The sequence below is a fragment of the Biomphalaria glabrata genome, chromosome 3, assembly GCF_947242115.1.
Source record: "Biomphalaria glabrata chromosome 3, xgBioGlab47.1, whole genome shotgun sequence".
Lineage (NCBI taxonomy): Eukaryota > Metazoa > Mollusca > Gastropoda > Planorbidae > Biomphalaria > Biomphalaria glabrata.
In genome coordinates this window covers 10,384,336-10,402,816 of record NC_074713.1, presented here as the reverse complement: position 1 = coordinate 10,402,816, position 18,481 = coordinate 10,384,336, and the positions used below count along the sequence as shown (strand labels likewise).

The window sequence follows — 18,481 nt, the reverse complement described above, 5'->3', positions numbered from 1 at the left end:
TTAAATGTTAATTTTATGAGTTCCATATCGTTCTCTATTGCGAAGTACCGCTCACACTCAAAACCTTCGTTAATAGCATTTGACGTCATCTAAAGTGAAACACGGACGTAATGGCAACTGTATTTCTTCCGTCTCATCAAATTAAATAAACTACAAAACGTGAAGCCCCTTGTCATCATTGTATCTTTAGTTTACTGTTAAATCTATGTTTTCCAGAGACCTGAAAATAAATAGTTATCAGCGGTTCTCAACCTGTTTAGCTCGGCGACCCCCTAATACGATGCACCAGTAGGCCGCGACCCCCTATCGTAAAACTTATTTCGTTCATAGGCCTAGTTAAGTGTAGGCCTTAAATGTGATTTTGCTAATGTAATAAAATCGTAATCAAATTTTAAATGTATGATTTATTTGCATAGCAACAGCTTGATATAATTATCTGCAACATTTAGTTTCGAAAAACAATTCTATTTTTAAAGAAAAAAAAACAAAAAGTAGAAGAAGTAACTACCGATGGGAACAAAAATGTCTATCTTCAAGCAATGATGTTCTACTCTCTAAAAAATCGTTCTGTATCTTCTGGTCATATGTTCGTGTTCTTAGACATCTCTCCCCACCCCTTTTTGTTTTGTTTTTCATTTTATTGACGAACCACACTCTTTGTATGATTTAAATTGTTATGTCCTAATCTGAGTAATAGTCCTTGACTTCCTACATTCGAGTGTCAATGTATACAATGAAAAATAGTCGAAAAAACAAAATTTCCAATGGTCCTAGGCGACCCCTGGCAAGTAGTGATTTGACACCCAAAAGGGTTGCGACCCACAGTCTGAGAACCCCTGGGGTAGATGATGGGGTAGATGTTGGGGTGGATGATACCATAGTGATGACCTTATGATAAACTGAAACAGTGTTTGTACTAACTTGAATCTGTCGTCCACGGCCTGGCGGCACGGGCTGTTGGAGCAGGACTGATTCATGACTGGCATTTCTGCTGCCAGACACAAGTCGTTATTGACAGTCTGTCCACTTGAACGGTCAATACAGTTGACAGCCCTTCTTTGATAACCTGTGGGAGGTTATAAACAAGATATACGTAACGAATGACATTCACTGATTTGTTTTTATCATTCATAGATCTACGCCATTTCGGATAGAAATAATGGTTTAGAAGATAGCTCTAATTGTTAAAGGTTATTCTGTCCAATAAGCGGACTGGTTCGATGGACAGGCTATTCTGGCTGAGACAAGATTTTAATGCATCAATCATACGATGACTAGATGCCGAGTGCAAGGAAGAAGAGTCATGACAACATACAAATCTATCTACTTACATAAAATTGAATATAATACCCCCAGCCACAGACGACTGATAACGTGTAATAACTTTGTAGAATTGTCACTTTACAAGTGCATACAATACTATACATTCTATGTTCTTTCTTTCTGTCTTTATTAATTTGTATTATAGTTTTCTGGACATTAACATACTGAATGTAAACTTCAAAATAATATTGAAACTTTCCAGAGGTAAATGTATTCAACCTTATCAGCATTACTTGAATCGAATTATTTTATGGAAAGGATTTGTATGTGTGTGTGTGTGTCCAAACAGGTAATAGCCAGGTTTGTGTACTATTTGAGTTTTGTCCCCTTTGAAAGGATAAAACACTAGCGGACTCGTCCCTCCTTACCAACGCCACAAGTGACAGAACATGATGACCATCGTCCATCCACCCAGGAATATCGTAGCTCTGGGTTCTTCTCGACAATACGGATACTGGGTATCGAGTACTCGTATCTTACATCTGGACTCTGGACAGACGGCTGGATCTGAGGAAATATTCAGCAGAAGTTTGAAACAGAGCCGAGTTCATAGTACATTTATCTGTTGTATTTTGATCTTAATTACTAAACTAAAGTTCAACTCTTGACAATGGTACAACTTTATTGCATTGTAAATTTTGTCTCTAGAACAAGAGCAGTCAACGAATATCCACTAATTTTACAGTCAGGGCCGGCCTTAGGCCACTGCAACCTATGAGGCTTCAGTGGGCCCCGCGCTTTTATAGGCCCCGCGCTAATTACAAGAGTAAATTATTAAATTTATTATTAAAGGGTTTCCGCGGCCTCCTGATTTTCAAGAAGTTCCTAGAAATCTCCAATAAATTGCAAAATATACCAAAAAGTCATGAAAATCTACTGAAATTATTAAAATCTTCTGAAAAACTCTTACAGATCACATGAAAAATTGACAAAATTGTCATTTCGGGGTGTCAATCAATATGGAAAAGGCCAATCTTACTCGAGATTAAAAAAAACGGCATTGTAATAATAAGGTGAGTTTAAACCAAAACAGGAAGTTCCAATACTTAATTAACTATAATAGTCACTGGTATATAAATATAGATCTAAATGTATCTAGACCTCTTAAAAAAAATCAAAAGCAATATTTTGGTAGTCTATAGTAAATCTAATAGGCAGATCTGAATGTTTATCTGCATTTTATTCATACTTTACTAAGTACAAAATCTATGTCCAATTAACTTTATGAGCCATTTACAGTAGAGGATAGTTTTCCAACAAAAAGCAGATAAACATTCACGAATTTATATTCTAAAACAAAATCTTAATTATCCTTATCCCTATCCAGACTAGGCCCCGCGCAATCCGTTTCGCAATCTTTAGAACCGGCCCTGTTTACCATAATTAGAACAAACATTTCTGATGAGCTGAATTCTCTTCTCGTGTTTCTATAAAGCACATCCTTGATGCTATTATCAGGCTCAGTGCGCTCTGGCCAATCTCTTTAGTAGACCCGTGCGGTGAGGGAGTTTCCATGCTGCCTTGAGGCACTCAGCTAAGATAACTCTGCTTGAGACGGGATTCTCAAACCCCCATGATAGGTAACCATACCACACATCCCAGTTTTCGAAATCGAAAATTATATAGTGCAGCTCTGCTGTAACCAGGTGCTCTTCTATAAGCATGTTGTCGCCTAAAAAAAGTTCCCTTTTCAGACCTTGCGATCTATAGGGCAGATGATAAGGTCGTCTGTTTCTTTGGCCAACGGTTTAACAGCAGGGTGTCATGTGACCAGAACATCGACCAACCGTCTTTCCTTTCCCCAACTAAAGTCAGGTACCCATTCAAAACCCCAGTCTTCACGGAGATTCGAAACCAGGACCCCAGGTTCGGAAGCCAAGCCCTTAACCAATCAGCCACCACGCCTCCATAAGCTGGTCTTTAAAGCGTTTCCGTTGTGCACCTCCTTTTGCCGACCCTCTTTCAGCTCTCCTGCAATTGGCATATGTTTGTGTCCCACATCGGACACGTGCCATGCCCAACGTTACTGCCGGGCTATAATAAGTCCCTTGTTATTGTAAATACATTGTATTTGCCACCATATGTCCACTAACATCATTGGTGAAAGCGTTCAAGAAGCCTTAGTTGCTTTGTCTCAGACCCATATGGAATGATTGAGATACTGATTTTTCTAGGCAGGCGGAGCGATTTATTCCGCCAAAGTCTCGCTTGGAAGCATCTAAAAGCACTACAGGCCATGGCCAGACTGTTATCAACTTCCCTTAAAAGCGATGCGTCATTCATATACAATCATTAATAATCGTCTGCTGATAATGTCCTTTTCTTGTTGTACCTTTGTAAGTTTAGTTGGTGTTTATAGGAATATGAGGTAACCATTAGTTTCTATCTTCTAGCAATGTTCAACATACATTTTATTCTTTAGAAGAAAGAGGAGGAAATAACTTTTAAAAAAAAAATGAAGTCTCTAGGGCCGAAGTCTCTAAGGCTGTTACCTTAAGGTGCACTGCTTGTACAAATGGACCGCGGGCAGTCAACATGAAACCAATATCCAATTGATGGACTTTCCCTTGAGCCCCTGAGAAGTTCACTGTGTTGTTTAACTTGTCATTAAATAAATACTGTGTGAGGTTTAACGAGGTGCCGTCTCCGGCCTCCAGCGCTGGAATTGAGAAATTGTGAGATAAACTGAGCTGCGTATTCATAATTTTAGTGTGTTAAATGTGTGTTAACTCACAATAGTTTTATCTTTTTTAAAAAAAAATGGTATGTAAGAATTACAAAACGCTGATACTTAAAGCAAGTGCTATAATGTGTGTGAACGTGCAATGCATTGAAGCTTAGTGGTGAATTCAAGATGGCATCAACAGAAGTGACGAAACAGAAACTGGGGAGAGAAGCGGTGAAGACATTTTGAAAAGTTCTGGACACAAACTCTGGACGCCTGACTCGGCAGTATCATCTAGCAGTAAGTGGGGGGGAGGAGGGAGGTAGAAAAAGGGCTTGTTAGTAAAACATGTCAGTAAGATTTTTTTTATAGGGGGATGTATCTAGATTCTAGATGGCCAAGCCGTTAGCTTCATCACTGGACGCTGCTAGATGGTGTTGATTAGTCGAAGGTCTGTGTTTTGGATTTATTATTTCATATTTTCTTTACATCAACTCCGAATAACAGTTAATTTTTAAAGGAGGCCTACTCATGTCTTTGTCTTTTATAAACAGATAGATGCCACCTAGACCACATTTTTTTATTCTTTTTTTTTTTTGTAACTCAATGATCTTAAGACTTTCAAAAACACATAAAGTACAAATGAAACTAGACGCGTTACATGTACTAAGGGAGATAATCTGGTTTTTTTTTTTTTTTTTTTAAATTCTAGTCAGCAGACGTAAACAAACATGGCAGTAAATTTACATGCAGGCAAATGTATACAACTTCATCTCCGTGAGTTCAAACAAACCTTGTGTCTTGGTTTGTTATCCTAAAAGCTAAAGAGTTTGCTTTAAAGTTGTACATACATATAACCTCTTTAAATATATGAAATGTAATGTATGCATATCCAGATAAATCTATACTATTTAAAAATTGCATAGGCTCAATTATCGCAAAGAGTGAATACTTGTTGTCTGATGAGATTGAGTAGAAGATGCTACTGTAATTTTCTAATGACACAATACTTTTCAGAGTTGTTGATCAGATAGTCATGAAGATCGTACTCACCAATCATCGCTAGTCTCCTCGTCAAGACTCGAATAATCAACTTGGTTGTACCAAAAGGGAAAGTCGCTATTTCACTTATCTCCCCTAGAAGACAACAAAAAATGTAAAATAACACGTCGTTTTTTTTTAACGAGAAATAAGAATCATCTTCGTTTATTTGAATTGGAAGGGAAATGTAAGTATTGATTGACTTTTCTAATAACAATTATTTCTTTGATTTAGCGTTCTGAAATAAATAGCACAATCTAGGCTGTCACTCTTGTTTCTTAAAGGCTATGAAATCCCAGAATTCTCCTAAAATCTCGTGAGAGACATTCAAGTGAAATCAAATGGCAACAATACATTTTGTGTAAGTTCTTATCGTAAATAATACCAGATTCTGCCCAGACCCAAGAAGAAACTAAAACCAGTGACTCGGCTGGGAGCATCCATTGTCTTCCGAGACAGAAGATCTGTGTTTTTGGGCTAATTTTTTCATATTTTTCTTTACAGCATCTCTCAATAACAGTTGCTAGAAGAAGGCCCACTCATGTCCTTGCATATAAACTCACCGCAGTGATTTTTTTTAAAACAGAAGCCTAATAGATTTCGATCAAATTAATTAAAGTAAAAAAGTGTAAAGTGTGTGTGTGTTTGTTGTTTGTGTTTTCAAGGGTTATCACTCCAATGATCACATCTTACCTACTTTGAGAGTTGTGTCCATTGATGACCCAGATAACGTCTCACAGTTCTCGCCCCTGCCTCCACATACTAAACACTCGTCCAGGGTCTTGGTGGAGCCTATCACGTGATCACAGCCAACTTTCTGAAAGAGAACAGACGTCAAACTTTTGTTTTTCTGTTGCCAACAACTAGGCGTATTCTTGCCAGGGTCGCTTTACGATAACAAAGTTGTGAAATAAATACAAAAACACTAAGGAATCAAGGGCGAGACTGCTGGGAAATAAAGAAAATGACAACGCCCCAGCACTATTAACAAAAGACTATTTTTTTCCCAATAACATGGGCGGACATTAAATCTTTAAGACTGCAAGGGGTACAAGTAAAAAAATGTATGCTGTATGTATTGGTGGTTTACAAAATTGTCAAAAGTCCGACTCTTACTAATAGTCTGTAGTAACTATTTATCCTTGAACTCAATAGAAGTCTTCTTCTTCTTCGTTCTCTTATAAGTCACAATGATATCAATGAGGCCATAAATGTAAACAACACTACCACATGACATGGATGACATACGGAACTAAGTCCTTTGTTTTTTTTTACCGTGCAAACGCCTGCAACACAAACTCCAAAGGAATCTTCGTTGTCACAAGATGTACCATCAATGACATTGTTACGCAACTTTGAGACCTTGCCCAGCTGGTCCTCACAGTATAAAGAACATGGAGACTTCTTGTCTGTTTGGGAGACACGAGAACAAAATGTAATCTCCCTTTATAAGGCATTGTGGTGACCTCTATACAAAAATACACGAAACTTGAAATTAACTTGGTGCTCATCTGTTTAAATAAATACAACAGATCATAAGAAATCAAAAGTTCCCAACTCTAGGATGGTAAGACAGTCCTTTCAATCATTGACGAAAGAAATGTGGCATCAGAGTACATGTGCTCACGGTACCAACAACCACTTTATAAAGTTGTGGAAACAAAGAAGGAAAAAGTCATTCACTCAAGTTTTGACATCCTGAGACATCCAATAAATGGCACTCTAATGATATCTTACCGTAATAGGGGCCATAAATATCATCTTCACGGTTGAAAGAGCTACACTGCTGGCTTCTGAAGTCTAGAGATCCCACGGGGCAGTCCTGGTGGGGGAATTGTTGACAGAGTGAATGGAGTTTGGTTGACAGGACATGGGAGGAGTGAGAAATGGTTGTCAATGAAAGAAAAACGAATAAAAAAAATCATGTAAAATAATCATTTTTTTTATAAATGGAGAAATGGATGAACACACATGACACAGATCTAAAAACATATTGTGTGTAGACTCAGCACATGTGTGTAGACTCAGCACATGTGTGTAGACTCAGCACATGTGTGTAGACTCAGCACATGTGTGTAGACTCAGCACATGTGTGTAGACTCAGCACATGTGTGTAGACTCAGCACATGTGTGTAGACTCAGCACATGTGTGTAGACTCAGCACATGTGTGTAGACTCAGCACATGTGTGTAGACTCAGCACATGTGTGTAGACTCAGCACATGTGCGTTGACTCAGCACATGTGTGTCAAGAAATACATATAACGATATAACGACATTATATTAGGTCTCTACATTTGTGTTGAAGTGACAATTAAATGTTTTAAATTGTTACGACAGTTTCAAAGCAGCAATCTTCACTCTCATTAAAGTCTGTGCTTTCTCACTGGCTAGGAAACACAATTGAATGTATATTATCTGATAGTAATACTTATAGACTCATTAGTTTAAATTACATTATCTACCTTGCATTGTCTACCCAGCATTATCTACCTTGCGTTGTCTACCCTGAATTATCTACCTTGCATGGCCCACCCTACATTAACTAACGCGCATTGTCTACCCTGAATTATTAGCATTGCAATGTGCACCCTGCATTATCTACCTTGCATTGCCTACCCTGCAAAATCATTGTCAATCCTTCATTATCTACCTTGCGTTGTCTACCCTGAATTATCTACCTTGCATTGTCTACCCAGCATTATCTACCTTGCGTTGTCTACCCTGAATTATCTACCTTGCATGGCCCACCCTACATTAACTAACGCGCATTGTCTACCCTGAATTATTAGCATTGCAATGTGCACCCTGCATTATCTACCTTGCATTGTCTACCTTGAATTATCTACCTTGCATTGTCTACCTTGAATTATCTACCTTGCATTGTCTACCCTGAATTATCTACCTTGCATTGTCTACCCTGAATTATCTACTTTGCGTTGTCCACCCTGCATTATCTACCTTGCATTGTCTACCCTACATTTTATACCCTGCTTAGTCCATCATGCATTATCTACCTTGCATTATCCACTCTATATTGTCTTTGACACTATTGTTCTACTTCTTTGTACATATCCTTCATTATTTCCCCTTCATTCTCTACCATTACCTTTACTTATCTCTACTACATTATCTAGCCCGCATCATCCGTACATATTTTCTAAAAAACAATTTACAGTGCATTTTCCTTCTAGGCATTTCTGCCATTACGTTTTCCTCTTATTTCCCTTTCTTGAAGCCTCACGTGTAATATAGATATATAGCCCTAGTTTGTATTTTTACAACATTTACACAACACTAGCACAAATAAAAAATGTGAAAAGTCCAATGTAATAAAAATGTTTTACAACAAAACAAATAGAAACATATTTACAGACAGGCACAAAAAAATATGAAGGGAATATTCATTAACAAGTAAAAAAAAAAAAAGAATAAAAAAAAAAACATAGATCTAGAAGAAACCAACAAACCTGAGTCTCACATGACTGGTATGTTTTACTCTCTCCGTTACAGCCACTTCTATTTCGCCAGCGGGGACAAAGAAAAGTACATTAATTATTGTAAGCTTGCTGAATAAACAAACCCAAGATAACCTTAGCGATAATAGGTTGAAATGCTACAACTTAAGCCCTGGCTTATGGGGGTACTTCTCCGTTAGTCTCTATGTTAGGAACTAAAACCTGCTGTACTGAGTATACAAAGTTATGTAAATGAAGTGTTTTTTTTTTCATTAATAGAATTCCTTAAGGCATTGCTATCGCTCTGACGAGAATATTTGTAGAGAATTAATCTCATAAAACGATTTAAACACTTGACGAATCTAAGTTGTCTGTCACGCAAAGCAGGGTGAACAAGTCTGAGCGGTATCTAACGCAAACTTTGAAAGTACAAAATTATTGAGATATTTATTAATCCACAACATAATTAGACTAAAGAAGGCGTGAAAGTAATTTTGTATTGTATCTATTTAAATGACCTACTTACTATTAGAAGTTCAACTGACTAGAATGACGCGAAAAAGGGTAAAAAAAAAATGTACCAGAAACAAAAATAATTGTTTTTAGATACTGCTACGTTAACTCTTTAAGTACCAAAGCTCTGATGTATAGATCGTGTGATCTAGAGTAAAATGTATCCAAGTGACAGTAGGTCGATACCAATAAACGGCATACTCCATTAATTAACTATTTCTTTACACAATTAATTTTATTTCTCCAGAATTGTGTGTTCAGTCCAAGTAGCACTAAAGTTAAGGGTTGCTCGATTAGAGCAGTGTTTGAGGGGGGGGGGAGTAGACCGGGAGTGGGAGGGGGGAACTGGTCATGTGACTTGTGAAGGGCTTGATTAGAACGATGATTTGAAGTTTTGTGTAAAAAGTGTTTGTTCTAATGACTTTACAATGACACTTGTATACTGGACATCATGGGAGAGTTTCTGTTGCATGAAATAAATGTTGTTTTTTTACAAGTCCACATACTTGTCGACACGACCGAAAAAACACAAGATATCAAATGATATTTTCTAAGATGTTGTGACAAGTCAAAAACTCGCTGTCAGAGTCACTCAAAATTATCACAGCATTAATTATTATTTTTCATTATTTATTTATTTTATTTTAATTATTTCCCCATCCTACCCCTAAATTATTCACCCGCCACACCTTTTCCGCTCCAGGCTAGACTTAGTTGACCACCTTGGAGATAGCTAAGGCGCGTCCTTTCATTTATCTGCCCTTGATCGGGGAAAGGTAGACACACAATCTCTTTTGTCTTGCCCGCCGGATGTCTGAAGGACGGTCGCGGTTGACCCCACCTTGGTTTGAATGCAAGCTAATCCTTCTCCCCCCCCCTTCTCTCACGTCTCTCTTTGATCTAAGAGATTACACGGGTCAACATACCGCGTGATACACCAAGGTGCGTCGCTTGTCGGACTTCACCCACGTGTAAGCTAATTCTTAGCCTAGGACGTTTCCGGTGTCCGCCCACACTTTTCAGGCATATATATATAGTAAACCAACTCAAATCACCCTCTCTTTCGCATTCGAGCTGAGCTATCGAGTCTGGACTATATCACTTATTCTTTCTCCTAGAGGAATACCTGGTGGTAAGCCGAACTTAATCACAAGTTCCATCTTAATTACTCTGTATATATTTCCATTGGATTTTATCATGTGTATTTTGCCTAGTTCATTTATATTTAATTGGTGCATTGTGTATTTCTCACTGGCGTAAGTAGAAAACATAAACATGTCCTATGTATTTATTTATGTATTGCATTAATCTATTAATGCTACGTTGCTCAATTGATCGTTGATGCAACCCTGTATATATTTGTACACCTTATTTTACCTCCTTTATCTCGGTTGGCCGCCTTGATAATTTTACTAGCGCACTGATACTGTGTTTGGGGAAGATATATGAATTATCTCCCCTTTACTCATTTTACTCTAAGGAGAGTTGCGCCGCTTGAAGGGACATTCAAGCACGCTCCATTGTTCTCGACCCACGGTCATATGCAAACAAAGCGTCTCGATCGCTGACCACCGCCCAACTCACCCCCCCCCCTTCTTCTTTCTCTATCCACCTGTGTTGTTTATTTCAGATTATTATTTCCCCTTCTATGTACATTTTTATATTAGTATTTCCCCTTTTATGTACATTTATATAATGCTACTATCAGCCATCTATTTTCCCATATCCCATTTGTCATCATCTCCCCATTGTGCTCTAAAGCAATTTTACCAATCTGACGAATGCACCTCAGTCGAGGGCATCGATAAGATGCATGAGAGACATGTCCTAACTTGTCTTTATTTATCCGCAGCCTCCCTCAGGTGTCTGCCTATCTATTTATCGGATCATTTACCTGCAGTTGTGCTTAGTGCTATTCAGCGCTGCATTTGCCTACTGAGATCTACTCAACTCTACCACTTGGCGCTATCGGCATTGCCCGCCTATTCGACAGCCCACCTGTCAAGCTATTAGGCGCGACTTCCCGTAGATTCAGATCTGTGTGAGACGTCATAGCTACGCCAACCCTCTGCAACTCACTGGACATATCCTGTTACTCACACTGCCCACGGCAGATCAGCTCTGCCCGCAGTAACCTTGTGCCCACGGTATCCGGCCACCCGCCATACTGTGCCCACTACCGATACTAGAACTTGGGACTGAGACTCCACAAGAGCTATATCGCCGGCGTCCCTCTATCCGCTAGAGCGCCACCTCCAGCTGCAGAACCTCAAGCCAGGACCCAGCCAGCTGCGACATCAACAGGACAACCAGCTAAGTCAGAGGACAAAGTGACATACTCTCTTATTATGTGCAAGAGTGATGATTAAACATAGAATATACTAGAGATAGACGCAAACCCTCCCCCTTTTTATTATTATATGTATATTTATGTAAATAAATTTCCTTTATTTTAACTTTTGTATCTATCTTTCATTGCTTTGTCTCGTTGCGTGTCTGCTCCCGATTCATATGCTGATAAGTGGGGGTGTGATTGCTTTCAAAAATAATCATCCCCTAGACTTAAAACGTGCCAAACACACGTCACATTTCCCCACCTGTCACAATGTAATATCCCGCTTGGCGGAAGACCGCATGCCAAAGGCGATCCTTTTTTTTTGGCGAGCTTACAGGAGGAAGATGTAAAAGAGTTGCCCCCCCCCCCACCACCAAAGCGCCACGAAGATCAAATCAAGCGCTATTTAGCTCTGTCATAGAGGAAAGTAGCTGGCAGCGGATGGCCTCTGAAAGAGTTGTATAGCTCCCACGAAGGCCGCGAGACATTTTTAGACCGCCCCCCCCCCCCCCCCAAATACCCTTGTAGAAAACAGGCGCAGAAAATGTTTAGAAAACTTAAATAGACCCACACAGGACAACGGCTTTGACTGCATCACATGTGGGAAAATATGCGGGTCGCAACTGGGTTTTCGTGGCCATGTGAAACACTGCACTCATCTTTTATTTTGGAAATCGAAGGTAGTGTAATTCAGTCATTTCCATATGAACAAAACTAGGCACACTTTTTCTTTGGCACTTCCCTTCCATGTGCGGTTGACTTGACCTGATCCAATCTTTAACTCTTTTATTTCCTACCTGGGCTCCAGGCAACGACGTGTACGTGAACGGACACCGCCACCACACGTCCTTGAGCAGGCGCCGTAGTCACTCCAGGGACTCCAGCCAACTTCCTGGCTCTGGAATAGAGATACATTCAGACATGACATTGGTTTATCTTTGATATATGAAAACATACGTCTTCAAAGCTGAGAGATAACTCAACATGAAACAATATCTATCAATCTATCTATCTATCTATCTATCTATCTATCGATCTACCTACCTATCTATCTATCTCTGTCTGTCTGTCTCTCGGTCTGTCTCTCGGTCTGTCTATCTATCTATCTATCTATCTATCTATTTATCTATCTATCTATCTATCTATCTATCTATCTATCTATTTATGTATCTATCTATGTATCTATCTATCTATCTATCTATCTATCTATCTATCTACCTATCTATCTATCTATCTATCGATCTACCTACCTATCTATCTATCTCTGTCTGTCTGTCTCTCGGTCTGTCTGTCTGTCTATCTATCTATCTATCTATCTATCTATCTATCTATCTATCTATCTATCTATCTATCTATCTATCTATCTATCTATCTATCTATCTATCTATCTATCTATCTACCTACCTATCTATATATCTCTGTTTGTCTGTCTGTCTATCTATCTATCTATCTATCTATCTATCTATCTATCTATCTATCTATCTATCTATCTATCTATCTATCTATCTATCTATCTATCTATCTATCTATCTATCTATCTATCTTATTGCACTGTCTTACTGTCTTCAATAAAACATTTAGGTTTTTGTATTCTTAACTTTCGCACGAGCTTAAGTAACGTATTGAACTCTCGGTTTTGACATTTGATCTTGACACAACTAACTGACACGTCTTACTGACACGTCTTACTGAAATCGTCTTATTGACACCGTCTTACTGACGCGTCTTACTGACAGTGTCTATCTGAGAAACAATAGTCAGCATAACAGTACCTGTATAATCCACACTTAATCACACTGACACTTGTGTCTGCACTTTTGTTATGATTTTTTTGTAATAATTAAGAAGTGCACTGTGGCTGAATGTTGAACCAGGGTGTTTGGGCCATTGGGAGTAAGGTTTTGAATTTGATCATAATATTCGGTATTGAGAAGTCCATTGTTCTTTTAAAATCATATCAGATTTTTTAAGCATTTTAATTTGAAAACTTTCAGCGAAAAGAAAGTAAATAAGGTCATAGATTAGCTTTAATTTTGATTACGTTCTAAGAATATTCAACTTTTATTGCCTCATATAGAAGGACAAACACAAGTTCGAAAATTTTGTAACCAAGGTTCTCAAATAATAAAAAAAAGTATTAAACATACATTATTATGCACAGGCATTTTTTGTTTTTGTTTTATAAGTTCCGTACTTTGTGGGCAAACATCATGGAGGAGTCCTGGAACGTAGATGGAACACAAGAAACAGGGAAAAGGCTGAAAACGCTGCACTGTCTGGCGACCACAAATGTTCAGTCCAGCGGTGTAGTTGGGGATTTGGGGGCCCGGAGGCTTGACCTTTTTAAGGGGCCATGCATTTTGACATTCAACATCATGTCATGAGATAATGGTACAATATAAAAATAAAATTAACCAAAAAAAATCATTATTGAGTAATACAATTGTCTATTGGCGAGATAATGCACAAGTGTCATAGCTCCATTCATATCGCCTCACGTCGTGCTTTCTGTGCAGCAAAGGCATCTGTAACATCATCTAGATGAGTGCTGTCTAGTATTTTAGACTTCACAGTGGCGTAATAATTAACATTAAGTGTAAAAAAAAAATTAGGACTTTCATTTGGAGGCCCTCCCCTAAAGTGGGGGCCGGGGGGACTTTCGAATTCGGATCTCCTCTCTAACTCACCCTAGCTACGCCCCTGGCTCAACCTATGACTATGGATGTGTGTCAGGCACTTTATTCTCGTGAACAGTTTCGAAGGGAAAAGTTTGTTTGTGCAGACTTAAAATACCACAACAGATTATCGTGAACAGATTATCATGAACAGATTATCATGAACAGACATAGGAACGTATGCACGCCATCCAATCTCTAGATCCCAACTATTTAAAAATCTCTATGGTTCAGGGTTCAAAGGTTAGTTTCAAATCCAAAGTGTACATGTTAAAGGCTTACCGCTACTGAGACGACAATGAACGAGAGCAGCAAGTCTTTATAGAGCTCCATGCCAATAGATCGAGTCAACATCAACTTGCAGTCACCATCAACTTGCAGTCACCATAGGACCTGTGGAGAAAACAAAACGAGATGGTCAACTAGATACAGTTACTATAAATAAATGAAATGTCTTGTTGGTCGTTCACGTCTAATATGACGTCACACCTTCTTAGAAGACCTATATATCGTGAAGCTGGGACTATGGAAGTCCCATATGGCCTATCCCTGTGGAGAGAGCTTGCAGCCCCATGCGAAGAACGGCAAGGGAACACCTATGTCTAGTCTAAGTTTTGCAAATTAGTTTTGATTTTTTAATGAATTAATTAATACAAATTCTATTCAACTTTTTTGAAGTTATATGTCATAAAAGAAAAACTATCTAGTGTGTGTGTGTCAAAGAGAGAGAGAGAGAGAGAGAGAGAGAGAGAGAGAGAGAGAGAGAGAGAGAGAGAGGCAGAGCGAAATACTCGGATCATGCGCCTTAAATTTTATCTTATCTTATCTTATATAATACAGACGTTACTTCAAAAAAGAAGATGATTACGTCCTACGCGTCATGCATTTAGTCATGCATATTAACCAATGACTTAAATTCTGCCAAGTCACTGGTTTTCCTGGCTAGCTCAGGCAACCCATTCCATTCTCTAATAGCACTAGGGAAGAAGGAGTATTTGTACAAATTTGTCCTAGCATATGGGACGAGGAATGTGCCTTTATCTTTGTGTCTTTCAGAGTATTTTATTAAATTTTGTTTTTGTATTTGAAGATTATGGTTCAGTGTTTTATGTATTATTGCTACTTTACTTTTGAGCCTTCTGTCCTGAAGGCTTTCTAAATTTAGTGATTTTACTAAAGGTGTTACTCTAGTCAAATGTGAATATTCGTTTGTTATGAATCGCACTGCTCTATTTTGTGTCTGTTCTAGTTTCTTAATGTTTTCTTGAGTTGAGGGGTCCCAAACAGAGGATGCATATTCTATTATTGGCCTAGCCAAGGTTAAATAACATTTTAGTTTTATGTTCTTATTTGATTTATAGAAATTTCTTTTAATAAATCCTAATGCTTTGTTTGATTTTTTTGTAGTTTCATCAATATGTGGATTCCATGACAGTTTTTCATTTATTATAACACCTAGGTATTTTGCGTTTTTAGTCTGTGTTACTGGTTTGGCATGAATAAGATAAGTGGAATTAATTTGTTTTAGTTTTTTTGTTACTCTTAACAACTGACATTTTTCTGGGTGGAAAGACATGCTCCAATTTGATTCCCATTTCTGTAATTCATCTAATTCTCTTTGTAAAATATCTGTGTCTTGTGTTGTTTTTATTGTTCTATATATTATGCAATCGTCTGCAAAAAATCTGACTTTTGTTCCTGAAGTAATGCAATTTGGTAAATCATTTATGTAAATTAAAAATAGTAGTGGACCCAAGACTGTTCCTTGAGGTACACCTGAGTTTACTGTTATCGGTGTTGATTTAGAACCATTTATTATTACAGTTTGTTCTCTCCCTATCAGAAAGTCTTTAATCCACTGATGCAGTGGACCATTAATGCCGAAATATTTTAATTTTTTAAGCAAACTATGGTGGTGAACTTTGTCAAAAGCCTTAGAAAAATCTAGTAAGATAGCATCTATTTGTTCACTATTATCTAAACCTTTTGAAAAATCATCAATTAGTCCTATTAGTTGTGTTTCACATGATCTATATTTCCTAAAGCCATGTTGGTATGGTGTGAGGACATTATGTTTGTCTAAGTGGTTTATGATGTTGCTACATATTATGTGTTCTAGGATTTTACATGTGATGCTGGTAAGTGATACTGGTCTGTAGTTTCCTGGGTCAGATTTTTCTCCTTTTTTAAATAGGGGGGTGACATTAGCTTCTTTCCAGTCCTTTGGTACTCTGCCCTGGTTAAGTGAAGCCTGAAACAGTATTTTGAACACTGGGGCTAGCTCATTACTTAGTTCTTTGAGTAATCTAGCTGGAATACCATCAGGTCCAGAAGCTTTATTTGGTTTGGTGTTGGCTAATAGTTTTTGAATTCCATTTTCTTGTACTACTATATCTTCTATGTTGTCTACTTGGTTCAAATTCAGTAATATGTCTTTGTCTCCTGGGGCTGAGAATGCTGATGCAAAGTATTTGTTTAGAATGTTTGCTTTAGTTTTATTATCATTATGTATTATGTTATGTTCATCTTTTAATGGCGCTACGCCTGTTGTTTCCATTTTCTTAGACTTAATGTATGACCAAAGGTTTTTGTTGTTATCTTTAGATATTACATTGTTTAATATGTATTCACTCTGCAGCTGTCTGCTTACTTTTTGGGTTAAGTGTTTAATTTTTATATACTTTTTCTAAACTCTTTCTGCATTAGTTTCTTTAAATTTTCTATATAGGTTTTCCTTCTGTTTACAAAGCTTCTTTAGTCTATTATTAAACCAGCATTTATTTATTTTGTTTGATGTGTATTTAGTTGGTATTTGATTTTCTATAATGCTTTTAAGATGGAATTTAATGAAATTCCAGAGGTCATCGACTGGTTGGTTAATGTCTTTTTCTAATAAGAATGTTTGTTGAAAGTTTAATGCAGCTTGGTGTAGTTGTGTTAGGTTACATTTATTCCAGAGTAAGATTTTTCTTTTGGGTTTTGTATTGGCTACTGCTTTTATCTGACTGTGTATTTTTATGATCTCATGGTCTGATAGACCAGGGATAATATCATAATCAACTACTAATCCAGGTCTGTTGGTTAAGAAGAGATCTAATGTGTTGTTTAATCTAGTTGGCTTTTTAATGATTTGATCTAAACTTAGGTTGTGTAAAGTTTCTTTGAAAAGCTCATTTATGTCCTTAAGGTTTTGGTGTTTATCTATGGTTAGTGTTTTCCAATTTATATCAGGTAGGTTGAAATCACCCATAATCCAAAAAACTGCATTTTTATTTGTCTCTTTAAGTGTAGTAATCTGATTACATAGTTCCTGCATGTATTCTAAACTAGAATTTTACACCACATATATCAGGATAGAAACGCATTACATTGCCGGTCGATGAGGGTCACCCTTAGTTTGTGTATTGCTGATTTCTGAAAGACTTAATATAAGTGTTTAGTTCTCTATAAAAAAAATGTGTATGCAAAGCAAGTTAAAATGTGTTTGTTTGTCACACTATCAAACGTCAATATTTTTCTTAATAAATTCAAAGTTTAGTTACCAAAACAAGGACATGTAATAGAACCTATATGTAGCTTTAAATGTTTCAACCAACATCTATTAATTATCCATAGTAAGTGCAGAGAGAAAGGTCCTTTGCACCTCTTCTAATAATTCACCGCGTTTTGGTGGGAATGTTCAAGGCGGCTTCAAGATGTCCGTGCCGCCGATGGTCGTCACACTGAGCAGTTGTAAAGCATGAAATGAAAACTTGAAATAAACAACACCTGTGTCCAGCCAGGTATCACTTTATATTGAAATATAGCGCAATGGTTTTGGCGTATTCTTTTGGAATTAACCTGTATAATGTTTCAAATAAAAAAAATTGTCCTTATTCAGCTGCGAATCTTCAGACTAGCACCTAGGGACAAGTACGACATAAAATCTGGGCTTCAAAACGAAATGGATTAAATTTCTAGGCGCGATCTCTTTCGCACCTGCACAGATGCCACCTCAGCATATTTCACGGACACACGGCAACACATGTCAACAGGTACAATGGGATGGCACGGCGGTAGGCCCTTACGGCTACAACCTAAACCATAACCACTGTTTAAAAGTTCTTAAATGTCATAACGCAGACATAACTTTGCACCCCCTCACCTTACACACACACACACACATACACACACACACACACACTGTAGCACACTCATGTATCAGCTGTTATAGTTGGGAGTGGGGAGGAGAGGTGTAAACACAGATTCCGAGTCCAGATAAGAGAGTACAGAACAATTCCTATTTAAGGACATGTTCTCTATGCTCAGTAGCACTGGATCTAATAGTAAAGAGGTCGCGTTGCGATCTTCGGGCGTTCATTTACAAGGTATAGTGTTTAAAACATTTATATTAGGCTACATTAATGAGCGGGGGAGTTGCAAAGCGGTTGGCTATCGAACCAGAGGTCTCGGTTTGGAATCTCGGTCTGGAC

The 18,481-nt window shown here is 37.8% G+C and overlaps 1 protein-coding gene across 1 annotated transcript in view; it reads right to left on the bottom strand.

Moving 5' to 3' along the window:
* LOC106070395 (papilin-like) overlaps positions 1-18,481 on the bottom strand; it is a 166,020-nt gene that overhangs the window by 115,564 nt on the left and 31,975 nt on the right. Inside the window, exons 2-11 of the mRNA XM_056023294.1 lie at positions 14,292-14,402; positions 12,132-12,232; positions 8,499-8,547; positions 6,767-6,851; positions 6,305-6,438; positions 5,723-5,846; positions 5,042-5,125; positions 3,816-3,982; positions 1,692-1,830; positions 922-1,066 (exon numbers count right to left, since the gene is read on the bottom strand). Of these exons, the coding sequence (XP_055879269.1) occupies positions 922-1,066; positions 1,692-1,830; positions 3,816-3,982; positions 5,042-5,125; positions 5,723-5,846; positions 6,305-6,438; positions 6,767-6,851; positions 8,499-8,547; positions 12,132-12,232; positions 14,292-14,363 (1,100 nt within the window). The 5' untranslated portion in view covers positions 14,364-14,402. The remainder of the gene's footprint in view (positions 1-921; positions 1,067-1,691; positions 1,831-3,815; positions 3,983-5,041; positions 5,126-5,722; positions 5,847-6,304; positions 6,439-6,766; positions 6,852-8,498; positions 8,548-12,131; positions 12,233-14,291; positions 14,403-18,481) is intronic.